Raw genomic sequence first — 13523 nt, 5'->3', positions numbered from 1 at the left:
TATCAACAAGGTTCTACTGCACTAGTGTGAAATTTATTGATGCAATCAAGGATGCACTCATTTCACCCTGTCATGCTCCCAAGCAGCAGAAAAATTAGTGATCCCTAAATTGCAGAAATGTAAGAAACTTCTACTGTCAGACAAAAATAATGGCAGATTCTTGCATATACTGACAATAACCCTATACTGACGATAACCAAGAAACTCGTGTTTTTGCAGGAATTTACATGTTAAAGGACACAGACACCTAATTTAGTTGCAGGTTTTCTTCATTCAAATCCTTTAGACAAGAGGTTCTCAAACTTTTTTGCCCCAAGGAACCCCAACAGCCTTATGGGGAGACCCGGTTCTTGGAGGACAAAAAAATGGAAAAAAGTCTCGTTTTTTTTTAAGTATTTTTTATCGCAATCTAGAAGCTCTAAAGTACCTGTTTCTATAATATTAATGTCTTCCGATAAGTATTTATTCAGATATCAGCGATTAAAGTCAGTAACCGGACCACTCTGGCTCATAAAAATTCCCCGGAATCGCGAAGTTCAACATCACGCTCAGCGAAAAACGCGTTACGGAGAGCAGCCATTTTGGTCTCGTTTGAAAGCTACATCCTTCTACTATCTGATTTTAGTGGGAAACTTTTCTCTGGCCAGAAACCATAGAGCTGTGTGGCTTAAAAAAAAAAACTAAATACACGCATGGCATTGGTGCTTTTGCATCACGTGGGGCAAATGCCAACTCCCGATTGGATGTCGAGAAGCTTTGTCTGCCAAACAAAAGCCTGTTGGTCGCCATTCTGACGCATCGCGCCGATAGCCACTCTTTGCTACCTCGATACGATGGCGGGTGGGCATCACAAATTCCGAACGGCTCACGCCTTCGGCAAAAAACGACAAAGACGGCCTTGGACATGTGACAAGCCATCGGATGGGCCAGCGCCGGTGACGAACGATGCAGGGAGCCTTTCCAGCGCACCCACGGAGGGCACGGACGCGTGTGCCGCAGCCGGCGGTGTGGAACAAACAGTGCGCATCGACACGTCGTTTCTTTTCCGTGAAGAAATGGCAGCGGTTGAACATTGGGCAAACGAAGAACAGCGACGACTTTCTTTGATGTCAGCAACTCGCCATAAGCAGTCTCTTCTGACTTCGTCCTTGGCCGAAGCGCCGCGCGTTGAAATCAACGGAACGGAGTTTACCATAGTAAGCATATCGGTTGTGAATGAACTGCTTCATTGCGCGCAATGCAAAGTGTGCAGCAGCCCTGTGAGCCTTTCGAAGGCAGGGCGAGAATATGGAATTGCAGTTAAGCTTGTCCTGAGCTGCCATACCTGCGGAGAATTGAGAACTGGATGGAGTTCGCCATGGGCCGGTGAGCGTGCTACCTGCAATCCTTTCGAGGTAAACGTGCTCGCTACTCATGCAGTTATGAGCACAGGCAACGGCCAGACTGTGCTGAACGATGTTCTTTCCGCCCTAAACATCTCTCATCGTGGAATGCATAAAAAGACATACAAAAAGACGTACCAAGATTATGCAAAAAAAAAAAACTTAATCCTGCAGCTCGGGACGCATCTGCGCTTGTGATAGGGCAGCCGTGACATCCCTCTACTCTGACCTGAATTTTGCAAATCCGGGGAATATAGCTGTGTCATTTGACGGAACTTGGCTGACTAGAGGTCATTCATCGTACAATGTATTGGTGTACTGCTTAATATGGAGCCGCGTGTAACCAAGGACTGCGTATGGTGCGGTTTCTGGAAAGCCTGACGGCCTGCATACCAGCGCAGGCCCGTGGGTACCAGCAGTCGCGACGAGTATGCTTCCGCGATTGCGCAAGAAGGGGGCAATAGGCGGGGCGGGGGAGTATTGTCAGCGCTGTTCAAGGAAAGGCTGCAGGTGGGAGGAGGGAAGAAAAATAAAGGTCACATAGCAGGCATTTTTCCTCTCGCTCTCCGATACGCCTCTGTTGGGCACACTGATTGGACAAAACTTGAAAGCACATGATGGCATGGCCAAACGAGCATGCTGGAGCGACAGCAGGGCGCGCATTTCCCTGCCAGCTCGGCTACTATGTGCACGTGCGGCAGTATTTTTGTTGACAAGCTGACAACGTGGGCAAGTCTACCAGCTTCGGCTCTCATCAGTTCCGATGGAGTCTTCTCCACCGAAAGCCAAGAAATGGCAAGCTTTGCCCTGGAAACCAAGCAAAGCATTGTGAGGGACATCGAGAGCGGTTTAAGCTAGTGCCAAGGAACCCCCCCATCACAATTGGTCGTCATAAGCATCGCAATTGGGCGATGCTGCTTGTGCATGGGCCGTGTTGCCGTTTCATTCACTTTTGTGATTAACATGTTTACTCATAATTTGTGAACTTTTTTTCTTTAATTTAGGGTTTCCAAAAAGGGGGCGCGCGAATTAAACGAAAATTTTCTGAGCACGTCCTAAAATACTCTACAAAGGTCATAACATGGAATCCCGTATAAATGCGTGTAAGCGCAGCAGCCATGTATGGGCCGCACCCTGTTTTCTCAAAGGAAATATTTAAGAAAAATAATATTCCTTGAAGGGCCGCACCCAAACTTTCCATGACCCACGCGGGAATAGTCTTCGAAATGCACGTGCCATGGCCTCCGCGATCAGCTCCGGCTGTGAGCAATGGTGCGCTTGGTCGCGGAGGTGGCGCATGCGCACAGGAGCTTCCAGGTGCCGCCCACGGATGGCACCTTAATAGCTACATGGCTGGGAGTTTGCTGTCGAACACGGGGAGCGTGCGGCGAGCGGGAAATTCGGCGCGGCCGAAAAGTGCGTCCGACAATGGTGCAACCAAAAGGATGCATTGAGGAACACAAGCTGCAAAAATCGCGCTTTCCGAGGCAAGCCGTGTAAGTTTCCTGAACGGGAAGAGTGATGGAAGCACGGAACAACGGCTATGCATTGACAGCGGACATGCTGCGCGACTTTTTGTGGAATGAGCGTGCACCAGGACATAGCACCAGCTCGGAGTCGGAATACTCCGCAAGTGACCGCTGAACGCATAATAAATGCCGCTCATTCCTTGATTGGTGTGTTTTTACAAGGGATGTGCGTATTATCGAAATCTCGAGTACGAACTAAATATGCTTGATATTCGATTCGTATTTGAGAAATTGATATTCAAGAATTTCCGAATATTCGAAAATTCCCGAATTCTTGGCAGCGATTGTATACTGTGAAGACTTTCATAAATTTGACCGTGGCAAAACCACAATATCTGGGCAAATTAGCCTATAATCGAGTTAAAAATTTTAGGAAAACAATACAGAGGTCCTATTCCCTTCCTTCTCCATCGTTTTATCACATGGACCAATCGCATTCCGACGCCACTAGGCTTGACCTCGTGTGAAATTCTACAAGTGGGCTTTCCCACATATCACACATGCTGCGAACAATATGGCCGACGGCCCGCTTCGAACAATCGCGTTTTTTTAATCCTTCTGTAATATGTCACATATTTAATGCCCACATTCGAAGAATGCGTCCTGTCGCCTTCATAACTCTCCGAGCGTGACCTCCGCCATCCCGTTTTGTAAACTACGCTATGTGGGAAAGCCGACTTGCGGAATTTCGCAGGAGCCTCCTGAAGGGGCGCATCGAGTTGTCACAATAGGGCAAGCGATCCTGTAAAAATCCCGCCTAATGCATGGTGCATACTAACTCGTGCACCTCTTTAGTGGGCGTAAGGGCAGGCGTGACAACGATCGGAAGGCCCCTGTTGCTGGGTCAAAAAATAGCCTGGCCATGTAGTTTCGGTTTCGGAGCTTCGCCGCTACCCCACGGCAGCTGCAGCTGTCAGCCCGCGCATCTGCCGGTAAACCAATTCCAGCTCCGCGCGGCTTTCGGACGCCGACTGGCGCATCGTAGGTGATTTCTTTTTCCTTTCTAAAAGCCGACGTCAGTGTGTGTTCCCCAGCCCCTTGCTTGCATTTGTGTTGATCTTCCAGCACTCCAAAACAGGCGGCTCGTCACAGGCTTACAGGTGTTAGTGCAACAGAGCCGCCTCATAAGGTTTTACTGCATCTTCACGTTGTCGCCAGTTTTTTTTTTTTTTTTTAGGGGGGGGGGGGGGGGTTGGGGGGGGGGGGCCTTCTGATGAACTGGTCATTTGTTCCGGACCCTTGAACCCCAAATGATTGATGTTTTACTAGTCATCGTGTTATTTTTTGTTGCCAGTCTTATTTTTTTAATCTTGTTTTGCATGACCTCATCACAGTTTGGATACTGTTATGCTGTCTAATCCAGTAGTATACATTTGTGTGCACATCATGTTTTTTTTTTTTTATACAGTACTGAGGCAGTCTAGTTTTGTTTATTTTAGTTGCAAAGACCATACACTATTTTGAAAAAAAAAAAATAAGGGCAACATTTGCTTGTTTACCTTTTTCTGGATTTTTTTTTTTATACTGAACAGGTATTCGATATTTGATTCGATATTCGAAGCCATTTCTTCTTCATATTTGATTCGTATTCGAAAATTTCAATATTTGCACACTCCTAGCTTTTACTTAAAAAAAAAATTTTCACACACATCGCATGTATGGGCCACCCCGAAAATTGGCCATCAAATCTGGAAAAAAAGTGCGTTTCTTACATGCATTTATACGGTGTACACTGTATATTGCCAACATATATATATATACATACAGTAAAACCTCGTTAATTCGAACTCGAGGGGGACCGGAAAATTGTTTGAATTAACGAGCGGGCACTAAAAAAAGCGGCCATTACGCCCGGCAGCACGGGCCGAAGCTAAAACAGGCATATCTGGGATCGTTATCTCTTACTACGCGCTACTACACATTTGCGGCGGACGATTGCACGAATTAAAATCATAGAGCCCAAATGTCGAAGGAAATAAAGTTAATTTGTTTATGCGGTTGGAGCTAACATCAAAATGCATTCGCGTAAGCAGCAAACTTAATGATTAAATATGACACTATGCTTCAAAAACATGTTTATTAACAGCAGATTGGCAAAGCATATCAAAGAGAAAAATAATCGGTGATGCGCATTTGTTTTCGTTTTCTTTGCCTTGACTCGACAAGCATCGTCTGCAACTTGCCCAACAGCTCCAACGCAGCGTCCGAATTATCATCGGCGGAGAAGTAGCGCGTAGCCAGATCGAGTGCTGACGCTGTTTCACATGCACTCGGGGGTGACAATGGATCGTCGCCTCCGTCGGACTCGTCGTCGCTGTCAGCTGTGCTCGCCGCGCCCGAGTTGTGCGGCATCTGGTCACCGCAGGCCGCTTCAATAATCTCGGCATCGCTTAACGGCCCCGATGTCTCCACGCCGCTGTCAACGTCTACGAAGCTCTGGAAGTCAACACCCTCCGATAAAGCAGCGTAGGCAGGGTGCAGCGCGACGGAGTCATCACACTGAGCATCCAGCTCTGCCGTGCTGCAGGCTTCTGGGCCTTCAATGAAGCCGCACTTTCGATAACAGTTCGCGACTGTGTCCGCCTTGACAGCATTCCACGATGTTGCCAGCATGTGGCAGGCTCCGAGGAGTTTGACGTCGTACGATTTGCCGCTGTCCATACACACAAGAATCCGCTCTAGGAGGTGGCGCCTGTACAGTGTTTTGAGGTTTTAATAACCCCAAGGTCCATAGGCTGCAGCACAGCCGTAGTGTTTTTCGGCAGAAATGCCAGACGGATCGCCTTCAGTCCGCTGATGTCGCAATGGGCTGAACAGTTGTCGACGATCAACAGAACATTCCTGTTCTGTGCCGCGAACTTCCTGTCGAGTGTGCGCAGCCAATCCGTGAAAATTGCTCGCGTCATCCACGACTTTCTGTTCAAAGTATAATCAACAGGGAGAGTTTTTAGCCCTTTAAAGCAGCGAGGCTTCGCTGCTTTGCCTATAACTAGCAAGCGGCACCGTTTCGTGCCAGTCGCATTTGCGCACACCAACACCGTCACTCTTTCCTTGCTTCTCTTCCCGCCTGAACACGTGTCGCCTTTGTAACTGACAGTCTTGTTCGGCAGCAACTTAAAATAAAGCACGGTTTCATCTGCATTGAACACATCGCTGAGCGAGTAATCAGCAAGGTAGTCCTTTAGTTGACCTGAGATTCAATTTTGACACGTTTCTTCATCGACTGCGGCTGCCTCTCCACAAACGCTTTTAAACGTAAGTCCGTGACGGGCCTTGAAACGCGAGAACCAGCCTTCCGACGCGCTGAAGTCACTTATGCCCATCTGGCTGGCGAAGTCCACTGCCTTTGCGGCAATTATTGGTCCACTTAGCGGAATGTTCCTGCTGCGAACGTCCTTAACCCATGCCATTACAGCATCCTCCATCTCTGGATGAGCCGATGTTCTTAGTCGTTTCCGCGAGGGCTCCATCTCCTTTTGATACGCATTGAAGATCGAGTCCTTGTTCTTGAGGTATGTGGACAGCGTGCATTTCTTGACTGCAAACTTCTCTGCGATCGCTGTCTTTGTTAGGAGACCACGTTCGACCTCCTGTAATATCTCCACCTTCGTCTTCAAATCCTTTGCGGAATTCTTTCCTCGGTTTGCCATGATTGGCACAGTCGATGAGACGTCACCAGCGAGACACCAAACAAACGAGGAATATCACGCAACACAAACTTCGCTAGACACCGCGGCAACAAAGACTAGGTGCAAGAGGGGCCGGGTGCTGCGTGCAGGATGAAGGAAAGGAAAGAGTCTTCGCTTCCCGAGCTGCACAAAAAAAGGGTACCGGAAGTCACGCGTTCTCGCAAGGGCTACTGGGAGAGTTTAGCCGACGGCGCAGCCAATAGAACGCTGGGCGCAGCGGCGTCGTCTGCTGCATGGGCAGGCGCGCTGCGACGGCGCCCAAGTAGAGGGAAGCGGGGCAACGGGGAGGGGAGGCCCGCTTGATTGAAACGTTTATTTCCATCAGAAAAAAAGCGCGGCTTCAAAAAAATGTGACGTAACCGCCTCTCCCGAGTACTTCCTTCCTCCATGGTCGCGTGCGTCTCCAATAGTCACGACCGCCTCGGCGCAGCGGAAACCTGCAACGGCTTGCGCCGGAGCCACCGTGGCCGGAGCATAGGCGGTGCCCGCGGTAGGGTGGCTACCCGCGTGACGGCGCGTCAGCCAAAAATAGACAAGCCAATGCTTCGACGCTCCGGCAGCGAAAACCTGCTACGGCATGCACCGGAGGGTTGGTTCGGGCAACGAAAGTCACGTCTCACCTCGTGCGTGCTGACATGTGTGCTGGCTTATTTTTTTTCTCATCATTCTGCATTTTTTAAAATTTTCAGCGCATTGTATTTGCTACGAGGTGACTTCTATATGCGAGGAGCAATGCCAGCCATCGGCGCCTAGTTCGAATTAACCGACGTGGATACTGGCATATTCGAATTATCGGGAGCTTTGACCCATTGAAATACACAGGGCTTTGCCGTGACCCGGCCGTCAGTTCGAACTAACCGGAAGTTCGAATTAACGAGGTTTTACTGTATAGTCTATTTGGTGCTCTCGCTGGCCAACAAAAAGAGTTGACTCCAAATGTAAGACACATGCCCCCTCCCGTCCCACCCCGTGTTGTGCAATTCCCTGCAGGATGGCATGACGCCTCATGCGCAGCTCAAACCAATAAGCGAGCAATGATACAAACGCCAAGCCAGAGGCAGCGGAAATAACAAACGATAAAACGATGCGCTCGCTTACAGCCCGGCTTACAGCCCGGCCGCTTACTAGCGGCAAAGCAAACAGCAAACAGTTCGGTAGTTTCGGGTTCGGGCACACGCTCGACTGTTTGTCCAGGAAAGCTATCGCCAGCACGAGCGAGCTGGGTAAGCGGCGCACAATTCATGCCCCACCGCTAGCACCTTTTGTAACCGCACACAGCAACGCAGCCGCGCTGTTCTTCCTAAGCCTGCCTTGAGCGCACCCGCGTAAATGCTGGTGGGCTGGCGCAACAGAGAGCACCGAATATGCGAGTACAATTTTTTCCAAAATCCAGGTATAAAGTTTGGGGTGCACAAATTTTGTGCAGGTGCAAATTACATGAGTAAGTACAGTACAGTGAAATATCGCATTTACGTAAATTTTTTCATTCCCGGCCAACGCCCTATATAGGTAAATGCATTTTCATACGGCTAATACGATGGTGTTTCCGCTTGGGTTTCGATAGTACGATCGCGGGAACGTCTGAAAATCTTGTGTTGTTTCGATTTTCGCGCCAAGAGGCAGCGGAACAGTCCTAGCGGGATCCGACAGTAGCTGCAGTAGTCATAACTCTCGTAGCGCTTGTGGCCGATTATTGATGTTTGACACGACCTTTGATAGATAACTGTGAGATTATGTGTCACTTCGTGATGATGATGACATTAGAGCCAGCCCTTTGCAACGGATGGGCATGTACAAGCTCTGACCCCCCCTCACACGCAACACAAGAAAACCGCTACTGAAATCGTCATATGAAGCGAAACCCCAGGCACGGTCGGACTGAAGAGGCGGCGACGTGCAGTCAGTATGCTCGAGTCCGGCCGTGCCCCAGCACAGCAGCTGCGGCAGTGTGGTGGCCTCTGGGAGCAATGTTCGCAGGCTCGGGCACCGAGCGCACTGCGGTTTTTAGTGCCATCTATCCTAAGACATAGTACTCATGTTAAAATCATGTTATCAAGAAGCAGTGATTGGCACATGCGTTGACGATGCGATGTAGGCTTTGTTGGCTTTGTGCATTTCTCGTTGCCATTTTTGGTTGTTCAGCGTGTTCTGCTTACATTTGTTCGCACCTGTCAGTTCTTCTGCTGTGGTGCCACGTTTCATCATGTCCAGGAAGCGGAAAGCGTCATCGCTGAAAGAAAAACTCTACATCCTTTCAAAAGTAGGCAAAAATCCGCGGAAGAAGCGTGTGGATCTGGCACGCGAACTTTGTTCGCCCGCCTCCACGCTGAACACGATTGTCAGTAAACTAGAGGAAATTCGGAAGAACATATGGTGGCCAGCATTGCAAGATGAAAGAGGACCTACTTTTCGCTTCCATCGAAACGCGGCCGCCGCGGTCGGGTTCTAACCCGGGTATCCTGTTGAGTAGCACTGAACCATCGCGGTGGGTAACGGTGTGCGCAGTAAAAATAAAAAATGAAAAATCCTGGCCAAAAAGCCCGCGGAATACCTGAATGCTACGCTTGGAGCCGTAGAGCAAACAAAAACTTCTAACATCGCAGTAGCGTCCCTGATAGATTGTTTTTCTTGCTTTTATTGGCAGTTCAAGGTTTCGTTTCAATTGTAAGTCGACCCCCCCCCCCCCCCACTTCGGAATTTTAAATTTCAAAAAAAAGGGTCGGCTTACAATCGGGTAAATACGGTATATTAACCATGCCAAAATCTGTCCATTTTGGTTGCCCTTCACGTGTCGTAATTTAAAACGCATGTAGGGAGTTTGACACAGGAAGCCAATGGAAACACACTTGGGCGTGAAACAGATGCCTATCCTTGCACCACAATACATGCGTACTAGCTTACAATCATCGTGTGACTGCCATTCTACATGAATTTCATCGAGGTTACCACTCTTCATGCTTTCTAGATTAACAGCACATGTGGGTTACACAGGTGCATCATATATATCATGCTTTGAGGGCACTGCAAGCATGACGCTGCTGTTGTAATACACGTTGGTGGTAAGGCACCCCGAAAAGTCGCAGGTGTGAAGCTGATACAGTGATCATCTGCAGCAAACCTGAGAACATGCTAGTTTAGGTTCGTTCTTCGGGCTCCACACCGTCCGAGAGGGTATATAACAGACGAGATCAGGCAACACTTGACTGAAGGAAGGCAAACTGAAGCTTTATACTGGAACTAACATATTTACAACAGAATAAATGGCAAGCATGATTACATAGAACTGGCTAAAGGAAAATCTTCCCTCCTTGGCATCGCCGAAGATGCAAGGGATCTAAATCTAGCTCAGAACAATATTCCAGGCTCTGGGACCCGGTTTTAGAGACCTAAGAGCCTAGCCCACACCTTGCATCACCCAATTACAACAAACCAACACAGTTTCTGCAACGTTAAAATCCTCTCCCTAAAATACACCGCACGAAAAGGATTATCAAAATTTCTTTTAAGAAAATGGCATTCCGGGAATGGACCCTCAAAATGATTGACCCACTAGGTTTGTGTGCCACGCCCCATACTTCCACAGTATTACTGTGGAAGTATGCAAAAAGAGAAACGCACTAAAAAACACCAAAAAACACTCGCTTGTCGCCGCCTCCCTGAGAACTCGTGACCCTGGCGGCTCCCAGCATTATGCCAACTATCGATCTCAACCGAGCCGCTACCACCGCGAGTAACAAACTACTAGTCTTCGTGACGACTGTCGTTGCCGCCTGTGAACGTGCATCAGCATCTCTTTTGTACATCTACGTTTCGTTAAGCCGGCCCGCTTCTCGAGAGCCTTTGGTATGCATCGTCCTCGAGCGTCAGTGTCGCCGCGGCTCAGCCGTGGTGTCTGCTGGCCGCATCCTCGCTGGCCGTACGCTAAGCTTAATTGTTCATATTATGGACCAGCGCAAAACGGACAACGGACCTAGGAAAGAGAATACGACACAGCGCCGTGTCGTCTTCTCTACGTCTGTTGTCTATTTTGCACACGCCGTGTCGTCTCCTTTTTCCTAGGTCTGTTGTCTATTTTGCACTGGTCCACAATGTGAATTACTTCCAACTTCCCCAACACAACGTACTGCCTAATTGTTCTCAGTCAAGCGCGAGCGTCCAGACCCGTCTCGCCTGGCGGTGATGACCCTTCCAACCTATATGGATGAGGGGGTCAGCCGGCGTATGGCAGCTTCGACGAGCCACTGCTCATTGCTCATGTCTTGGCGCGCAGCCGCATTGTCGCCGCAAAACGGGGACCTCGGGGGGGAGGGGGGTTCTGGGAAAAACGTCCCCTCTCCTTCCCTCTAGCTTTGTCGTAGTCTTGGACGCTCAACGCCCGCCTGCCTCGCCCTGCACGCTTCTTGTCGACACAACCGACGGTGATTAGCAGGGAAGTCGCCGCTTATCGGCGCGGGGCCGTCAACAAAATGACGGATGGTTCGAACAAAGCCGCAGCATCCACAGATCCCTTACAAAGCTGTCTACCTTAAGGAGCCATAAATCATTTGACATTGGAAGTTCCATTCAGTGCCACACAATGAAGTAATTATTCAGAGAAAACTAGAAAAACAAGTTTCTGTCAGTCGTCTGCATCACTATGCGAAATTTGAGGTTGGTATGAACTTAACATGCCTTCCTCTGCCCCTTTAGTGCACCTGCTACGGTTGAAAATCAGAGCACAGAGCATGTCAGACTAAAAAAAAAAGCGTCAGTGCAGCCGATAATGGCATACCGCTGCTGGTCATGAAAGTTCATCTTAACCGATTAGCATGTGCGCAGTGTACATCTTAAGTGGATTTTTTTTGTGTTGACTCTATGAGAAACCAAACTATCTCCACTGTTCATCTTAACCGAGGGTTCATCTTAAGCGAGTTCGTCCTTACAGGTGTCTGTTGTAAATACCTCAGCCCGAGTGAAAGCTGTTGGCAGTTTTACAGATGTGTCATTGCGAGCTTTGTGTTTGTGGTGCACAGGTGGGCCCCCCTCTGCCCCTGCGTGATGCGTGCACCCTGCTGGTGAAGTGTCGGTACTACGTGGGGGTCGTCGACCTCTGCCTCTCCCTGGCCAAGCAGGAGGACCCCAGGGGGCTGGCCGTCCACTTCTACCAGCACGGAGAGCGCCCCGAGGATGTCCAGGGGCGACAGGCCTATGCCGTCCGCATGGAGTGCTACCAGGTGCGTGTCGTTACACTGAACCCTCTAACCTAAATAAGATTGCTCGAGGGGGGATGGGGGGGGTGACTGCAGACACTGGCATCCACTGCAGTCACCTACAACCATATGCTGTGTTGCATTTACCCAAGTGAGGGGATTGATTGGACAACGTTGATCATTTCCTCCAATATGTGGTTGCAGTGGCAACTGTACAGGCAAACCTGGATGTATTTGAACATTAAGGAGATCTCGAAATAGTTCGATATATCAATGATTCAGTACATAACAAAATGGCAATAGAGGAGTTATTCGTACAGAAGCAAGGAATTAGTGCATTCATGCTAGTGACGCACTTCTTGTGGCGACATGCCCCCTGTCTGTGTGCTGGGAGCGCACCTTTTGCTATGCGTTGCTACGCCTTACCTGCTTCGCACCGAAGCTGCAGTGAAAAATTCTTTGGAACTGGCCACTGCCTATCATAAGGTGCCTAATCATGTTACCTGTGATGAAGTCGTAAAAATCGGCACTTTACTTCGTTATAATGAAATTTCGTTGCATCGAAATTTCGTACCTAGCATGCGGAAACATTACCAAATCACTTGCCAGTTGTAAGCACTCATCCTTTATTTTCTCTGAAAGTAATCAGTGACTTTCTTTTGCGTCTGCTTTGCAATCAGAGATGGCCTCACACTGCGTTCATAGGCCCACAAGGATTGCATTGCATCTTGCTGCCCAATCGAACTCGCGTGGCGCCGCAGAACATCAATTGCGTCAAGCACTTCGCGGCTGCTCGGGGCATCGTCGTCTTCAGCATCGATGTCGCTGCCTGGGTCCTCCTGCATGCTTCCTAGCACATCCTGCACGATGGAGTCGTCGGTAACTTCCTCGGTGGCAACGACGCAAGAGTCTGCGTAGAGGAAGTCTTCCAGAGCGACACCGTCAGGAACGGCCCCGTCACTCTCCAGGCACCTCCATGCTTCTTCAAGGCCGGCTTGATCGCCTTCCTCGCCATCGAACGGAGCCCTTTCATTAGCCTCCGTGCTGTTATTGTCTTCGGAGGCACTCGCTGCTGCTGCCACGCCGTTCTCAAACCCGGTTTTCCGGAAGCAGTTCTTGATAATTTCCTTTGATGTCGCCTTCCACGATGCGGAAAACATCTCTAAGGCTTGAAAAATATCCACCTTAGTGGGGCGTTTTAAGCGGAGATTGAGCAGCAGCTTGTCGATCAACCGGCGACGATACGCACACTTCACGCTGTTGATGACTCCTTGGTCGAGCGGCTGAAGCAGCGACGTGCAGTTCGGTGGAAAAAACCGTAGCTCGACATTGGTAAGATCTAAGTCGTCGACGTGATGGGCGGAACAATTGTCCACTAAGAGGCACACACTGCGGCCGCCATTCTTCATATCCTTGTCGAACGCCCGGAGCCAGTCACGGAAGATGTCGCGGGACATCCACGCTTTCGTGTTAGAAGTGTACTCCACTTCCAGCTTCCAAGCGTTTCTGAAGCACTGCGGCTTCTTGCTCTTGCCAATCACAAGCGGCACTCTCTTATCACTGCCATCCATGTTGGCGCACAGCAGAGCAGTTATGCGCAGTTTACTCTGTTTGCCTCCATGGCAGCGATCACCTTTCAGTGCTAGCGTCCGATTCGGTAGCATCTGATAAAAAAATCCAGTTTCGTCCGCGTTGTAAACGTCCGATGGCTGGTATCGCGTCAGTATTGCTGGC

The 13523-nt window shown here is 49.4% G+C and overlaps 1 protein-coding gene across 1 annotated transcript in view; it reads left to right on the top strand.

Annotated features, from left to right (window-relative positions):
* Nup154 (nuclear pore complex protein Nup154) overlaps nt 1-13523 on the top strand; it is a 73033-nt gene that overhangs the window by 51351 nt on the left and 8159 nt on the right. The window contains exon 8 of the mRNA XM_077640499.1: nt 11613-11813. Coding sequence (XP_077496625.1) covers nt 11613-11813 — 201 coding nt within the window. The remainder of the gene's footprint in view (nt 1-11612; nt 11814-13523) is intronic.

Source organism: Amblyomma americanum, chromosome 10 (genome assembly GCF_052857255.1).
Source record: "Amblyomma americanum isolate KBUSLIRL-KWMA chromosome 10, ASM5285725v1, whole genome shotgun sequence".
NCBI lineage: Eukaryota > Metazoa > Arthropoda > Arachnida > Ixodida > Ixodidae > Amblyomma > Amblyomma americanum.
The sequence above is the reverse complement of the archived record's forward strand: the minus strand, read 5'-3'. Positions and strand labels throughout refer to the sequence as shown.